The sequence below is a fragment of the Lepisosteus oculatus genome, chromosome 4, assembly GCF_040954835.1.
Source record: "Lepisosteus oculatus isolate fLepOcu1 chromosome 4, fLepOcu1.hap2, whole genome shotgun sequence".
In the NCBI taxonomy this organism is placed as follows: domain Eukaryota; kingdom Metazoa; phylum Chordata; class Actinopteri; order Semionotiformes; family Lepisosteidae; genus Lepisosteus; species Lepisosteus oculatus.
Genome location: NC_090699.1, coordinates 56,141,008 through 56,156,609, shown reverse-complemented (window position 1 = coordinate 56,156,609; position 15,602 = coordinate 56,141,008). Strand labels below are relative to the sequence as shown.

At 42.8% G+C, this 15,602-nt stretch overlaps 1 protein-coding gene across 2 annotated transcripts in view; it reads left to right on the top strand.

The window, feature by feature from the left end:
• Positions 1-15,602, top strand: part of lamb2 (laminin, beta 2 (laminin S)) — a 58,650-nt gene that overhangs the window by 29,140 nt on the left and 13,908 nt on the right. For both annotated transcript variants that reach the window (XM_015347972.2, XM_015347973.2), the window contains exons 8-21: positions 2,195-2,397; positions 3,085-3,205; positions 4,115-4,303; positions 5,300-5,479; positions 6,784-6,896; positions 8,056-8,135; positions 9,380-9,515; positions 10,063-10,221; positions 10,593-10,720; positions 12,120-12,240; positions 12,682-12,874; positions 13,262-13,405; positions 13,932-14,163; positions 14,729-14,892. In XM_015347972.2, the coding sequence (XP_015203458.2) occupies positions 2,195-2,397; positions 3,085-3,205; positions 4,115-4,303; positions 5,300-5,479; positions 6,784-6,896; positions 8,056-8,135; positions 9,380-9,515; positions 10,063-10,221; positions 10,593-10,720; positions 12,120-12,240; positions 12,682-12,874; positions 13,262-13,405; positions 13,932-14,163; positions 14,729-14,892 (2,163 nt within the window). The remainder of the gene's footprint in view (positions 1-2,194; positions 2,398-3,084; positions 3,206-4,114; positions 4,304-5,299; positions 5,480-6,783; positions 6,897-8,055; positions 8,136-9,379; positions 9,516-10,062; positions 10,222-10,592; positions 10,721-12,119; positions 12,241-12,681; positions 12,875-13,261; positions 13,406-13,931; positions 14,164-14,728; positions 14,893-15,602) is intronic.

Below are 15,602 nucleotides of genomic sequence, written 5' to 3'. Positions count from 1 at the left end.
GATAGAGCCCTATAATAATATTTTGTTATATCATTAGCTATTGAAGTAAGTCATTTATTACAAGGCACAGAATGAATAACACAGCTGGTGAACAGCAAGATCAAATGCAGCTCTGATGATGAATTGTGGGAGTCAGTGTAGACAGGGTGTACCACTCTCAGGTGCAATATGAAAAGATGAGTTTTAAGGTGGCAAAGGATAATGAACAGATCCATTGTTAGGTTTCACCCTTCAGCTTCTATCAATAAACTCTGCCTGATAACTTTAGTTCTGCTATGGCTGTATGTAAGTACAGTAGCTTTGTTCCACTGTCTCCATTCCTGTCTTATTGTTTTAGCAAGACTTAAGTGAAACTTCCTTATGTGAAGGAAATGAATTGTATTTCCTTCACTCGCTGCCGTGGGGAAACAGTCTAGCCTATGAGAAAGGATGTGGGGAGATAAGAAAAGGCGTGTCGATATATTTAATGTTATTGTTTTATTGTTTTTTTATACTTTCTTTATGGTCTACCCACACGAGGAGTAAATACTCTCATTTTCCACTGGGTCCATTTCAGACATACTGTAACTGTGGGTCTCATTTGTAAGGCATTTATTGTGGGGGAATCATAACACGGATAATAACCTATGGGTTTAAGTGTGACAAAACATAAAAGCTAGCATGATGACCAAATAATTCATTTTATTTATTTTTTGTCTGTGTGACTGGCTGCTTGAAGACATCAAGACATTTCAGAGAACTTAATATTATATCTATTTTACAAGCCCTAGATAACCTGGAATATACACTTGTTTTCTGTCTTGTCAAGGTCCTGAAATCGATCTCATAAAATGACAAGTGCAAAGTTGCTCTGATTAATTTGTAATGATAGTGGTGTTTGAAGAGTCTTTAATATTCTGTAATATCTTTCATCTGAAGTTTGTCATCTTCTTATTTATTTTTAAATGTTTGTATTATTTGAGTGCATTGGAGTTTTTATCGTTCTAAATTGTGTTCTCTCCTTTTATACAATATACTGCATACACTGTACTGTATACAATGCATACTACTTGCCTTTTATATATACACAGATTTAAATGCCTGTGTTTATATGTAACAGCTTTTTAAAAGCCAAAATTTAACATTTATTGCTTTTAATTGAGAGCATTTGATGATGTTCTCATGATACTCTTTGTATAATATTCTTCCAAATAGCAAGGGCATGTTTAATATAATTGGCCATAAAGTGGAATATTCAGGTTGTCAAAGCTCATATTTCAGAGAGAGTATCTATTTTTTCATAATTATCTTGATATTACAATTCACATAACTTTTCTGAATAATGTATGGAGAATAGATGGACTGTGACAGAACTACTGTAGGCTCTGGTATTTAGATTACGTCCATATTTAAAGTCTTAACAAACAAACAGTAGCCAAGCCACTCTGTTTATGTTTCTTCCCTCGTGATGCTCACATCTGTTTTGTTCTGCCTGGCTCTGCTACCTTCCCCATGTATAGTTAAACTTTGGGCCTGTTATGTTTGGGTGGCTGCCAGTTCCTTCTGCCTGCGGTCTCATTTTGGGTGCTTCCCTCAAGCAGGAAACTCAGCGATTGAGCTGGTAGTGCATGTCTTGTGAACAGAAGTGTGGTTTAGCAGAGGTCAGGGAGATATCTGAACATTCTCTTCCATAATGCTTGCAGAAGTGTCATGGAAATTGTTTTATGTCTTTCTTGGATCACAGCACATTTTGGAAAATACAGATGTTAGGAAAGAGCTCCTTTTAGGGGCTTAAACCGGTGTGCTATACCGTGCTCAATTTCAAAGCATTCAAGCATGGTTGTCCTTCTGTAGATTCCAAACTTTCCCTGCGGTTCGTCTGTGTTGTGTTACGTTAAGCGGGTATCTCCGGATTTGACGATAAGGCAATAGGGACAGTTCAAATTTGATACATTAAACGGGGATATCTAAGATATTTGAAACACTTGACCATGTTTAGAAATGAACATTTTGGCATCATGCATCATGCAAAGGGGAAACATTTCATGAGCTGGTAGGCAACTTGCAATGAGCTCAGTTTTCTAACCTCCCAGCCGTGTGTGTTCCGAGTGTCACCCCTGTGGAAATGGGCTGCCCGACTTCTTGTGTTCCATGCGAGGAGGGCGCCAAGGCACCTTCTCAGGTCTAATCTCCTTTTCCTGTCCGCTCCCTCCAGACCAGCTGAAGATCACCAACCTGCGTGTGAACTTTACCAAGCTGCACACGCTGGGAGACAACCTGCTGGACTCGCGCGTGGAGATCAAGGAGAAGTATTACTACGCCATATATGAGCTGGTGGTCCGGGGCAACTGCTTCTGCTATGGCCACGCCTCCGAGTGTGCCCCCATCGATGGCATCAGGGATGACATCGAGGGCATGGTGAGGGCCGTGTGGCGCTCTGCATGTGAAGGTCCTGTGCTGTGCACATAGATTAATCCAGATCCAAATGACACATCACAAACAACAAGGCACCCCTGGTATAGCAGTCTGAGCCCATTCTGATTTTATAAGCTGCACGCTCTGTTGTTAACTAGTACCAGGTGTTGGGTATTTGAAGTTTAGTGTTTTGGAGTAAATGTGCATAAAATCGCATTGGGAGTTCATGTAAAAGCAAAACCCTGCAGTTTTTAGGTTGTAAAAGCTCTAGTATTGGAAACTGTGCAGTTAGAGTCTTGCTTTCTTTCCCTCTAAATTATATATGAACTGAGTGAAAAATGAGTATTATTGTGGAATCCTGTGGGTTTTGTGGAGAGCACTTGTTGAAGGTGTCCCTGTGATTCTGTTCACTGGAAGGGGGCGGGTCTGACATTGACTTACAGAAATTATCCAGAAAACTCTAGTACTGGTGTTGACATGAGATACATACAGTATATGCTGCATGGTAACATCTGATTTTCAATATAGGAATGGCATAAGAACCAGGTTACTCTTCTGCAATCTGGATTGTTAGAATAAAACAAAATAAACAGCAAAATAATAAGAGCTGGTGGTAATAAAGGCAAGGAAGGCAATTCGGAAATGTTTGGGGGGGAACCGCAATCGATTCTTGTGGAATGTGTTTCCAAGGTACATGGCAGGTGTGTCTGCAAGCACAACACGAAGGGCCTGAACTGCGAACAGTGTGAAGACTTCTACAACGACCGGCCCTGGAGGCCTGCTGAGGGCCGGAACACCAACGCCTGTGAGAGTGAGTCTGGACCGCCACTGTGACGTTTGACCTTTATGCTTCCCCTTAAGAAAACAGCACCGTAGAACTCTGAGGTGTCACACCCCCGTTTCGGGGTAGAAATTTGAAAGTTCCTGTAGTACTTTCTTGAACATTTCTTCTCCATTATCCAAAAGGGCCCTGGATGGCTTAGCCTGGCAGGCAGTATTTTATTTATATTGATGAATAAGGCCTTTGTTTCCAGGGTTGTGTTCAGGGTCCAACACGGATGAGAAGTCAAGCAGCTTCCAAGCTAATCCAACAACAGCTAAAGCATCAAGAAGTTCAACATCTCTAGTGGAAACTGTATCTCGAGTGAATGTTGCTTTACTCGGATGGGATTTTCTGAAGCTGAAGAAACTTAGAAAATGTTGCTAGAAATATGTCAGTTTGCCCTATATTCCTAAATAGATCTCTTCAGAAATAAAACATGAGCCTCGGAATAAGACTAGTCAATGAAATGCGGACACATTATAATTTTTTGGGTAGTAGTTAGTAGAATTAAAGAAAAGCTATTTGTCCTTTTGTTTTAATATAATATGATATTAATGCAACACCCCAACCAGATTGTACTTTCTGATTTTCCATCCTTTACAGAATATACAGTATGAATGGATCCGTAAGAATACATACAAAAGGCTGATAGTCACCCAGTGATTACAAGAGATATCAATAATCCTGTTTCTCAGTGTCTAGTGTCAACAACATTCCTAAGACATTGAGCCTGAACCGAGTAATGTTGTCATCAGCTTTTTTTTGTGAAATTATAATGGTGAGGTCTTGGAAAATAATCTTCCGGTGTTCTGTATTTGTAAAGCAGCTCAAAACATTAAAGGTGAAGTGTGGCCACAAGCCAGGCAGGTCTAAGCGTGTGCTCTTGTCGCTTTTTAGAATGCAACTGCAATGGTCACTCCAGCCGTTGTCACTTTGACATGGCGGTGTACCAGGCCACAGGGAATGTGAGCGGAGGCGTTTGTGACGACTGCCTCCACAACACCATGGGCCGCAACTGCGAGATGTGCAAACCCTTCTACTACCAGGACCCCTCCCGGGACATCAGAGACCCCGGCGTCTGTGTGGGTAGGTGAAGGAGATGAGCCTCCCTCGGGTCAGTGTCCTTACACAAACTCCCCTACTCTGTCTAGTTCTGTAAGCCTTAAAGGGGAACTGCAGTCTCAATTTCTCAGACTGGTTATTCGAAAAAATATACACATTTCGAGTTAAGCACAAAATCGGGATCTTTGTGAAAGAACTGCCATGCTGCCACAAACTTATATTCGAGCTCTCGCGAATTACGACACAATGTGGCCCTTCCTGCTCACTAGTTTCTGTAATGACTAATGTAATGCGATGTACGAGCGAATAAATACAGGCTGTGCAGCAAACGCTTCGTTGCAGAAATGTTCCAACGTGATCTGCATGCAGAGTTAACACGTAAGTAGTATTTGTTACCGCCTCAAAATCGAAAGCAATATTTCAAGCGGATTAAAAGAGATGAATTCACAAGCCTGCTTGTTTACCATGTCATAGGGCCGCACACATCATCTGAAGTGTGGTTGCCTCGTTCTGAATCGCAGAACATGGTACTGCTCGTACCTGGACATTTTGTCTATTATGTGGTATAAATAAGAGGTTTTACAAGTTACTGTATGCATTTTACTTTCATTGCAGTTTGAAATGCACTCATCAAGGCTGTTTTTTTCTAACCCAAAAATATGAAAATAGCGTTGCAGTTTCCCTTTAATACGAAAAAGCTGGAAATCTTCAGTATGTCTTGCTTTGCAAAATCTTCCTAGCTGAGTTTCTACTAATTCTTTTTTCGTCTTGCAAATGACATTCTCCAGTTCAAAAAAGTACAAGGAATGCCTTTTACATTTAAAGACATTTAATTGCCAGCAACTACTGCTGCACGCTGTATCGTTGTGCATTTGATAAATAAACTTTGATTGGTTGATTGGTTGGTTGCACTTGACATTAATTTGTTTTGCACCATCAGTGCAAGAAAACAATTGGTGCCACGCCAGTGTCTCTCCCTGGTGAGCGCCAGTGTGTCACGGAAGCTCTTCCCGTCCACAGCCTGCGACTGCGACCCAGATGGCTCTCTGAATGGGGGGATCTGTGACGGGCACGACGACTCAGCCCTGGGCATGATCGCTGGCCAGTGCCGCTGCAAGGACCACGTGGAGGGGCCGCGCTGTGACAAGTGCAAGCCGGGCTTCTTCGGACTGAGCGCCGACAACGCGCAGGGCTGCCAGCGTGAGTAAGGGACATTGCAGGGGCACAGGCAGAGCTGCTGTAGCGATTCAGGGGTTTGGAGCAGTAATACCTTATGGCTACTAGGAATTAATCAATCAGGACAAAGAGCACTGTACAGCACACACATGCATTCAGAGATTATATTATAGAATTGTATTAATACAATAATCAAGCATGCCGGATAAACCAATACAAGAGAAAAATATGAATTCATCAGTCAGGATACTTGCAAAAGGGTGATAAGTCAATCCTGTTTATCAGAGTCCAGTCTCAGCAACATTCCTAAGGAGTTGCCTCAGAGGAGATGAACTTGCGGGACTTTATTCTCAGCTCAAGGCCAGAGAAAGATTATTATTACAATCTTTCCAAACACTTACTGTAATTCTATGGCTTGCCGCAAACCTTGCTGCTATTCCAAGGCCAAATTATTATTTATTTGCTAAGTGGACCCAGACATCTCACACAGATACTGATCAGTGCACTAATTTTACAGTAGGGGAGTTTAATATGCACAAAAAATAAAATCGAAATAACAAACGCAGTCAATTACCATATCAAAGTCAAAAGAAGGTCTCGATGTGAGTTGGTCACGAATGATTAAAAACACAATACATGACTCCGGAAGATTGACAGGTTCTTTTTCATAATGCCAGGCTGACATCGCCTTCACATCACCAAAATAAACACTTACCTCTTGGTAGAAAATGTAAAAGGTCACATACTGTTTATTGCCTGCACGAACTCCTGAATTCCCATCTTTGCTGTTTTATGTGATTCTGTACATAATGGGTTGTTTTATAAGAAATGGAGCACTGTAGACATTTTATACATAATCATGATTTTCTCAGCACAGGCTTTTCCCATATTCTTAGAAAAATATAGACAGCTGTGGACAGTATGTGTAGGGCTTAAATAAACCAGGCACAAACAAATTAGTGCTGATCTTGGTTTTGTTTCTCAAAGCTTGGTATTCTTACTTACTCGTTCTGTTAACAGAAACTAATGATCACATCTGTGTGAATTTAGATGGAAGTCCATTTTAATATCAGTCAAGGAGCCCTTCTTTATAGTTCTTTTTCTAGTGTTGAGCTCCTATGGAAAAAAAAATGAGTGAGAAACTTGAAAAGACAGGTGATCAAAACATTAAGTAGCTTTTATTTTTCTGCGAATTTACTAACATCTATAATATGAGTGTTGGAAGTCTATGTTTAGTAGCATAGAGTGGATGTGTGCTTCAGGGCACCTGTTTGAGCTGTTTGAGTGTAATCTCAACCTTAGAGTGCTTCTCCATGTCTGACCCCCAGCCTGTCAGTGTGACCCCCGGGGCACCGTGTCTGAAGGAGCTCAGTGTGACCCTGTCAGTGGAGACTGCTACTGCAAACGTCTGGTCACTGGCCACAACTGCAACCAGTGTCTGGTAGGAGCTCCAGCTGCCTCTATGCCAGTTTTGAATACCTACTCTTAAAATGGTAATGTGGGGCACAGGTGTTTGCTATGACCTGTTCATCCTGCACACCTGCTGAGGTTGCAGTGGGGCTTTGGAGTGTTACAATGAGGCTGTCCAAGCATAAGTTTCTCCTCTCGTTTATCTAATAATTCCTTCAATTTGCTCTTATTTGATGAACTTCACGACCATTTTATGACTGATGATGTGAATCATCTGATTCACACTGCATAGTTTAGGGTGAGAAACTGGAAAAGTGGTCGAGGTTATCAGAAGGCTATTCAAAGAAAATGCGACGACTGGCCAAGAATTGCATTTCACACCTTATCTTTATTTTTTGTTTAAACAACATGGAATTTTGGACACGTCAAAAGTGCCAGTCCGCCTGAAAACAACAATACTTTTGTTCAATCTGAAAAACTAAATACCTGTACAGTCCTCTTTGAGTTTAAAATTGGGTTTAAAGCTTAAAACATGGAAGATCCTTGGTAATTTTATATGTAGTTTTTACTTTAAAGAAAATACTTCATTTTAAAAATCTGCTTCTCTAAATCCCTTCTGCAAATCCCTCATTTCCTATGTGGGCCAGTAACACTATCCAGGGAAGTTCATTCCATACTGGGAACTTAATCTAATTTTAGTTCAAGGCTTTAGTCCTGTGTCTCTGGAGTCTGCTTTCACGCTAATTGTAATTAGAGTTACTAATACATACTGTAACTAAATTGAATTCAATCTGGCTAACTAAACAAACCCCCTTTTACTTAGTGGGCTTCTGAAGTATTATGTACAAGTCTCATACAAAGCCACACTGTTTATCAGAGCATTTGGGAGCCCCACCTGTATAATCTCATATTCTGCTTGAATATGAGATTATACATCTGTTGTCACATGGTCAATTACTTAACAGTAGGTTGAAATTAGTTTGTATGGTCTTATACTGTAATGTTAAACTTAAACCATGGTTAATTTTGTTATTAAACACTCAAAGTCGTAAATCCAATTTCTCTTTGTTAACTAAGAGCCAGTGTTTTTTACATAGGTGTTTAGAATACAGGATTTGGAAAACAAGAATGGTTGAAGTGACAAAGTAGAATGTGGTTGCTGTTCCTAAACTGTTTGCTCCTTTTTCTAGCCTGAGCACTGGGCGCTGAGTCATGACCTTCATGGCTGCCGAGCATGTGACTGCGATGTGGGTGGAGCCACTGACAACCAGTGAGTGATCCTGCTAAATAGAGTTCCCTGCCAGGAGAGGGGCTTGTGCTAAACTGAAACGCCCACTAAACAGAGACCCCATTAATGAAAGGCTCCCAATAAACAGAGGAACCCCTTTAAGAACAGACTGCCTCTAATCAGAGAGACCCCTATTAGAGGTTCCCTCTAAACAGACCCCATTAAAAAGAGACACCCACTAAAATAGAGATATGCTCATTAATGAAAGACTCCCAATAAGCAGAGAAACACCATTAAGTCCAGACTCCTTTTATGAGAGGTTCCTTGTAAACAGATAGACCCCATTAAAGAGACACCCACTAAAACAGACATATGCCCATTAATGAAAGACTCCCAATAAACAAAGTTAAACAGAGAGTCCTATAAGACACCCCCCCCCTAATAAACAGAGGCTGGCTTTCACTGCACACTATTTAATCTAATGATGAATCTTGCAGATATGTGAAGGAGCCCTGCTGAAGTAATGCGAAACTTGAGCAGTATGTTTAAATTTGAAAAAGGAGTGAGAAAATGTAATGTGAACTGGAGTGCTGTTTCTATATAAAAAAGGCATATAGCACAGCACAGAAATACATTTAAAAAGCAATGTTTGAATATGGTTAAAAAAATGGATTTGTGCAGGATTTTGTGATTTACTCATATTAGCTTTGCTATTTTTACAAGTTTAAGCCTTGAAAAGCAAAGAGATCCTATACATTATATTATTAATATGTCACATACTGTGAATATGTCCTGTGTTAAGTGTGGTTTCATTTAGAGAATCTATGTACAGTATCTGCAGGCAATTTGATCTAAAACAATCCTCATTTCTTTCGGCAGTAAATTGAACATAATTGATTCTGCACTGGGCAGCATGTGGCACATGCGGCCCTGGATTCAGGTCCTGGGGTGCTATCTGTGTGGAGTTTGTATCTTCCCCTCGTGTTTGCGTGGATCTCTGAGTGCTCTGCTTTCCTCCAGCAGTCCAAAAACCTTTTTGTGTCTGTGTGTCTGCCCTGCAGTGGACTGACGTCCCTTCCTGTATCCTGCCTTGCACCCGTTGTTGGCTGGGATAGACTCCAGCTCCTCTGCAACCCTGTACTTGCTAAAGTGGTTATAAAATTAGCGATTGGATGGGTGAATCTGCACCTTCTGTAGAAGCGAGGGTGCTTCTTCATGACTTCCTGGATGACTTCAGCATTATGATTGGCTGAAAGTCTGAAGGCGACCCCTTGGTCTCTCCTCAGCTGCTCCATGGAGACTGGGCAGTGCCGCTGTCGCAGTCACATGACGGGTCGCCAGTGTTCCCAGGTGGAGTCGGGGTTCTACTTCATGGCTCTGGACCACTACATCTATGAGGCTGAGGTTTCACACATAGGCCAGGTAAACCCACTTTTGTCAGGGAGACGCTTCAAACAGAGGCCCCAAGAAGATTTTGTGGTCTACAGCGTGTTTCTTTGGAGAGGAACTCCCATTGACTTTCTTAACTGAAACCTTAATTCTTTGCGGAGCTAAATAAATGGTTTTCTGACTTCTGTATTTTCTAATAATCACTGGGAAAGACAAAAGGTTCTCTTAAAATTTGGACTTTTGTCAGAATGAGAATCAGATTTTCTTTTCATTGGACGTAAATAATAATTGTACCAGAAACCAATGACTTTGTAGCTGAGAGTCTCCTCTTTTTTCACGTTTCGCATATACTGAAGAGTAAAATAATTTTGCAAGATAACAAGAACGAGAAATGAATGCGTGTCTGCCTCCGTAACACGTCAGATACTTCCAAGGATAACTAACGTGTCCCGTATCTTGGATGCAACGTTTGCCAGACCTCTGTTACTGTCATAAGTGTCAGCAAGGATGGCAACACAGAGGAGCAGTGCAGTGTGTGCGTGCTGCAGCTCCAGTGTGCCTGAGTCTGCTGTTTGAACAGGGCTGCTCAGTGGTGGAGAGGGAGCTCCAGCCTGGCCGTCCCCCATCCTGGACTGGTACTGGTTTCGTCAAGGTTCCTGAGGGCAGCACCCTGGAATTCTACATCAGCAACATTCCCTTCTCCATGGAGTACGATATGCTCATCCGGTATGAGCCCCAGGTACGGGTGACTTTTTCTCTCAGGTCTGCGTCAGGCTAGTGACTTACAGAATATTACTTCCAGAAGGCTGCACTTGACTTTGAGGCAGGTAGGGCAGGAAGAATTGCAGCTATCTTGCCCGCGGTGATGCCAGTGAAATCTCTCTAGACTGCACAGCCCTTATCTGCTTTCGCCATTTGCAAATCTTATGATGAAGACAGAACACTTCCCCCTACGTTGCTCCAGAAACGAAACAAGAACAAACCGTCTTTCCGTTTCTTGAGGAAAAGGTACGCAAGCTTTTATTTCCAACCCCCTGACCTCTGGACAGGGTGCCGCGGCTGAAGCAGGTGTTGGCGGAGAAGGTGATTCTGTAATCGTGTGCGTTTCAGCTGCCGAAGGAGTGGAAGGAGGTGCGAGTGACGCTGGTGAGGCCAGGGCCCATCCCCACCAGCAGCCCCTGTGGGAACACCATCCCCGCGGACGACCTGCTATCCGTCTCCCTCCCCTCTGCATCCAGGTCAGGTGCAGCGCCTTCTCATGATTACAGTCATTGCCTTCATACAGTATATTGACTGTGGCCATGTTTTTCTGAAACTGCCATAAAGAGACATTTTTTTCCGGCTTTCTTTTTTGTCGCCAGTCTTTTGTATTGATTAACATTTTGCAAATAGAGAAATAGAACATATACTAACACAGCAACAAAGAATTTTTCTCCAACCGCTACTCCTCCCCTCCGCCCCTAACAAAATCACAAGCTTTCAGCCTTCCCAACCCATCCCACAAAGGAATGCTAAAAAGACTAAATTAGTAAGTTATATAATAAATATAACAGTGCCCCTGTGTCATCAACTGCTGCCTCCAATCTTACAAAGATTGTAACCTTTCCCGTTGCCATGGTTGCAAGAAGTAGATGGTTCAACAATGACCACACAGGAAAGGCCAGGGCCCAACCAGGAGCACCAGGGAAGAGGTGGAGCACAAGCATTAGTTGTGTTGTAGCCAGCTACTCTTTTTTTATAGCATCAGTAGGCTAAATGATAACCGATCATTCAATAACAGGACAGGGGAAAACAGAGAACATTCTTTTGAAGAATCGCAGATAGAATTGCAAGGACCTCTTTCCAAAGCACAGTTCATATCATAAACATTTTCCTCCCTGGGAGGAATCGTACATGTTATTCTATATATGGGATTCAAAATAGAAAATGCAGCATGAATTGAAATCAAACACTATTTTAGTCCCTTAGTGATCTGTGCTAACAAAAATGCTCGACTGAGTTTCAAAGAATATTGCTCATGACTCCTTTTAGCATGTTTGCAGAAACATGTCTTTACGGTTAGTGTCACTTTGAATTTTGGAGAACAGAAGTACGTTTTTGCTTTTTAGAGATACTTTTCCACAGGAACAACAGCAGATAAGTGTCTCCATGGAGTTTACCTCACCATCAGAGCAGGCAGGCAGGTTTTTGTTGCCTTTCATTCCCACGTGACTGTGTGAGTCAGGGTTTTCAGTTGTGCCTGTTACCAAAAAAAGTAAAAAAAACAGTAAGGATAAGATGCAACTTTAAATGGTACTCTCCATGCCAGCCTTTCTCAACTTCTCCCCCAGTGTGGTCTGATTATTTCCCAGAAGCAAGCCAAAGTATCTTACTGAGGATAAGCAGTTTATGTGTGATTATTACTGCTGGCAGCTTTGTACTACTGTACTTTCGATTCCAAATAGAGCCACAGCTTGCTCATTCTCAGGTTTTTGCTTTTTATCTTTGATGTGGACCCTGATACTTCAGTGGGCCTTGAGGAGTGAAGGGATGAGAAGGTCTCAGGTGAGGTTTATGAGCTACAAGACAGGTTTGTCATGTTACTAGCCGGCACAGGTTACATGCATCTCACAGATTGTGGTGGTTGGTCTGTGACAGGTATGTGGTGCTGCCCCAGCCTATCTGTCTGGAGAGAGGAGTGAGTTACACTCTCCGCCTGGAGTTCAGCCGCTACCTCACCAGGGAGAAGGTCCCCAACGCCAGCATCCTCATTGACTCGGTGAGTCTCCAGCGCAGAGAGATACAGATCCCTGCCCCCTTCCCTGGAGCGGTTCATTTTGCTTTGATACACCTACACACCTTATCAGCTCCACACACATCTGACGACAGCTATTCAAACACAAACACCTGAGGAAAGCTCACCTGCCAAATGTTGCATTTTGTACTATTTCTCTTTCTTCCTGACAGTGGAATTAACCTCAGAACAAATAATTGTTCCTATTCTGATGTATACTTCATCTCAATATCTTCTAAACCAACTGGCCATTTATTATAAACAACATTCCACTCTCTTGTGTACTTTTCACTGGCGTGCTCTATCATCATTGTTGCAGTGATGGTGTTTAAAAAGTTCAAGTTCCACCTCGCAGGATGGAAGTCCGATGTGCTCTGTTTCACTCTTTGCCCTCGGCCCTCTGCCCTCGGCCCCGTCTCTCTACAGATAGTCCTGCTACCTCGTTACTCCTCCCTGGAGATGTTCATCGCCGGCGACCCTGCAGCCATTAGCCGCAAGGAGAGCTTTGAGCGCTACCACTGCCACGACGCGTCAAAGGCCGTGGTCAGGCCACAGCTGAGTGACGTCTGCGCCAAGCTCCTCAACAGCATGTCTGCCATCATCCATGATGGAGCTCTGCGTGAGTGCCCTGGCCGTGTGTGTGTGTTTGTGTGTGTGTGCTTTGCGTCCATTAGTCCATTAATAGATTTTGTGTTCTTTTTTAAATATCAAACCCTAAAGCATTCTGAGATTGATTAAGAATTTTTGGACAGAAGATATAAATCCTTTAGTGACCTTGTAATAGTGGCTGCCACAGTTTCAGCATCTTGTGGGAAAAAAAAATAAGTTACCATCAGTACTTTCTTTGTTTTCGTAGTATTGTTGTAATATCCTATTTGTCTGTACTGAATGTGGTCGTGTTTTGTCCTGAGCGGTTTTCTCTATTATGTCCTCACATTGTCTCGAAGCCTGACGTGCTGTCTCTGTTTGCCCCCTCCTTCCTGTCTCCCTCCCTCCGCCTCTCCAGCATGCCAGTGTGACCCCCAGGGCTCTGTGAGTTCGGAGTGCGACCCGCGAGGAGGGCAGTGCCGATGCAAGCCCAACGTCACAGGCCGCCGATGTGACCAGTGTGCCCCGGGGACCTATGGATTCGGGCCAGCAGGCTGCAAGCGTGAGTGTCAGTGCAGAGCAGATAACTTGCATGCTCCTTAGCAGATCTCTAAAGGTAAACGGGGTCTTGAGTCATAGACTGGGAGAAGAGTTGTATTATTGTAGATTAGGCTTCATACGCACTATACAGTACAAATTGGATAATTCTGTAATTCTGAGGGTTCTGAAGTATTAATAGGGGACAGTTAACTATAATTGTGCTTGCTTTCTTTAATATTTTTAACTTAAAAAAGCAGCTTTTTTAAATTAATTTTTTAACCAAAATTCCTTAAGCCGTGTACAGTAGTTCAGATTTTTTCCAGACTTGCTGGGTCAGTCTCCCAGAAGACTTGGTTCCTTTAATGGTTTTGACTTAAAAATGCAGCTTTTTATTTTTTATCTAAAATTCCTGAAGTAAGCCCCATAGTTGAGGTGCTGCCGGACCTGCTGGGGCAGTCTCCCGGAAGGCCGCCCCGCGGGGTCGGGCACGCGCCACGGTTTCTCGCGCCGCATCACACCGCGGGCCGCCGCCTCCCTTTCCCCCGCAGCGTGCGAGTGCAGCCAGGAGGGCTCCCGGAGCCGTTTCTGCGAGCAGTACAGCGGGCAGTGCCAGTGCCGCCCGGGAGCCTTCGGCCCCCGCTGCGACCGCTGCCAGCCCGGGTACTGGGGCTTCCCCAACTGCCGGCAGTGCCAGTGTAACGGGCACGCGGAGGACTGCGAGCAGCGGACTGGCAGGTGCTTGGCCTGCCGAGACAACACCTCCGGGGACAAGTGTGAGAGGTGAGGCCTGTGGTTGAATTCGCCCTGCTAAATGTACGTGTCCCTTCCCAGTCTTCACCAAACCTTTTTACATTACACACCATTTAATCCTGCTTTCTCTGTGGAGAACAGCACAGAATTGAAATTAATAATTACAATACTATGTTGTCATAAGGTCTTTTACTACTACTACTGCACTCTGTGTAAAGCACTTTTCATATATATAAAGTGACTTGGGATGACTAATGAAACATCAAATACAAATAATGATACTTATTGTAAGTCATACTGTTGATTTTTTTTGCACCAACAAACTTTTTTTTGTGGAGTCCTTTGTCTGTTTTTACAATGACAACGTAATAAGATATGCCCTTTTTCTGACAGAATAAGCCGTGTGGCGTATTCTTACATTTTTTTCGCATCTGTTCATCAAGAAAAAACATATGTGGAGACTAAAAACATTCTGTGTAGAGCCACTGTAGAGCGGACCAAGCATACAGAAGTGACAGCTGGCAGTATTTGAACGTATTTTTCCTGCTGGGACTCAAAGGGCAGTATTGAGCTATAAAGTGGTCATTTTCCACAGATGTATTAATGGTTACTATGGGAACCCCTTGCTGGGCTCTGGAGGGCAGTGCCGCCCCTGCCCGTGCCCTGATGGGCCCACCAGTGGGCGACACTTTGCCGCTTCCTGTTACCAGGACAACCGCAACAGACAGGTGGTCTGCAATTGCAACCAGGGATACACAGGTCAGTGAAAACTTCGCTGTCTGTACCGGTAAGATCTGTCTTCCTAAGGCTATTATTACATTGTGCCAACAGAAGACAAAACAATCTCTTTGAAATACATTGTTTGTAGCAGACGTATCTGTTTCCTGATTTAAACAGCATCTAGCTCAAGGTCAGTGGTTCAAAAGTTTCCATTATTTAATTCGACTAGGTTTTGAACCAGTGGTTGTTCCTGTTATAATGCCAGAGTACTAAAGTTTTCTCAAATACTTTTCAGATAGCCTGAATCTTTAGTTTGTGTTTGCCCTGTAGAAATGCTTAAGGTATGGTAAGTTTCCGGATGTATACAATTAAAAGTGGGTGAAACTACTGTACATTTCTGCATTTTGAAAGTTTTTAAAAATCACTGGAATTTCCTTTTTTGTAACAGCCCAACCTGCATACAATATACAGTAGAGTCAAAACATGGGATAACAAGATAACAATATCTTGTTATTATCTTGCTGCTTGATAACATTATTCAGTTTATAACAATTATGTCTTCAGTAATGCATTGTTGGTCATTGATTACCTGTAATGCATCTGTAGTGGCAATCACAAACTGGACACTGCCCAGGACCTGTCTCAGAACCAGTCATTTACTCTTTCATACAGGACCTTTTGAAAGCTGTAGACACTGGGCTGGAAACTGAAACCTATAAGTTCTGAATTGTAAATGAATGAAAGATAGC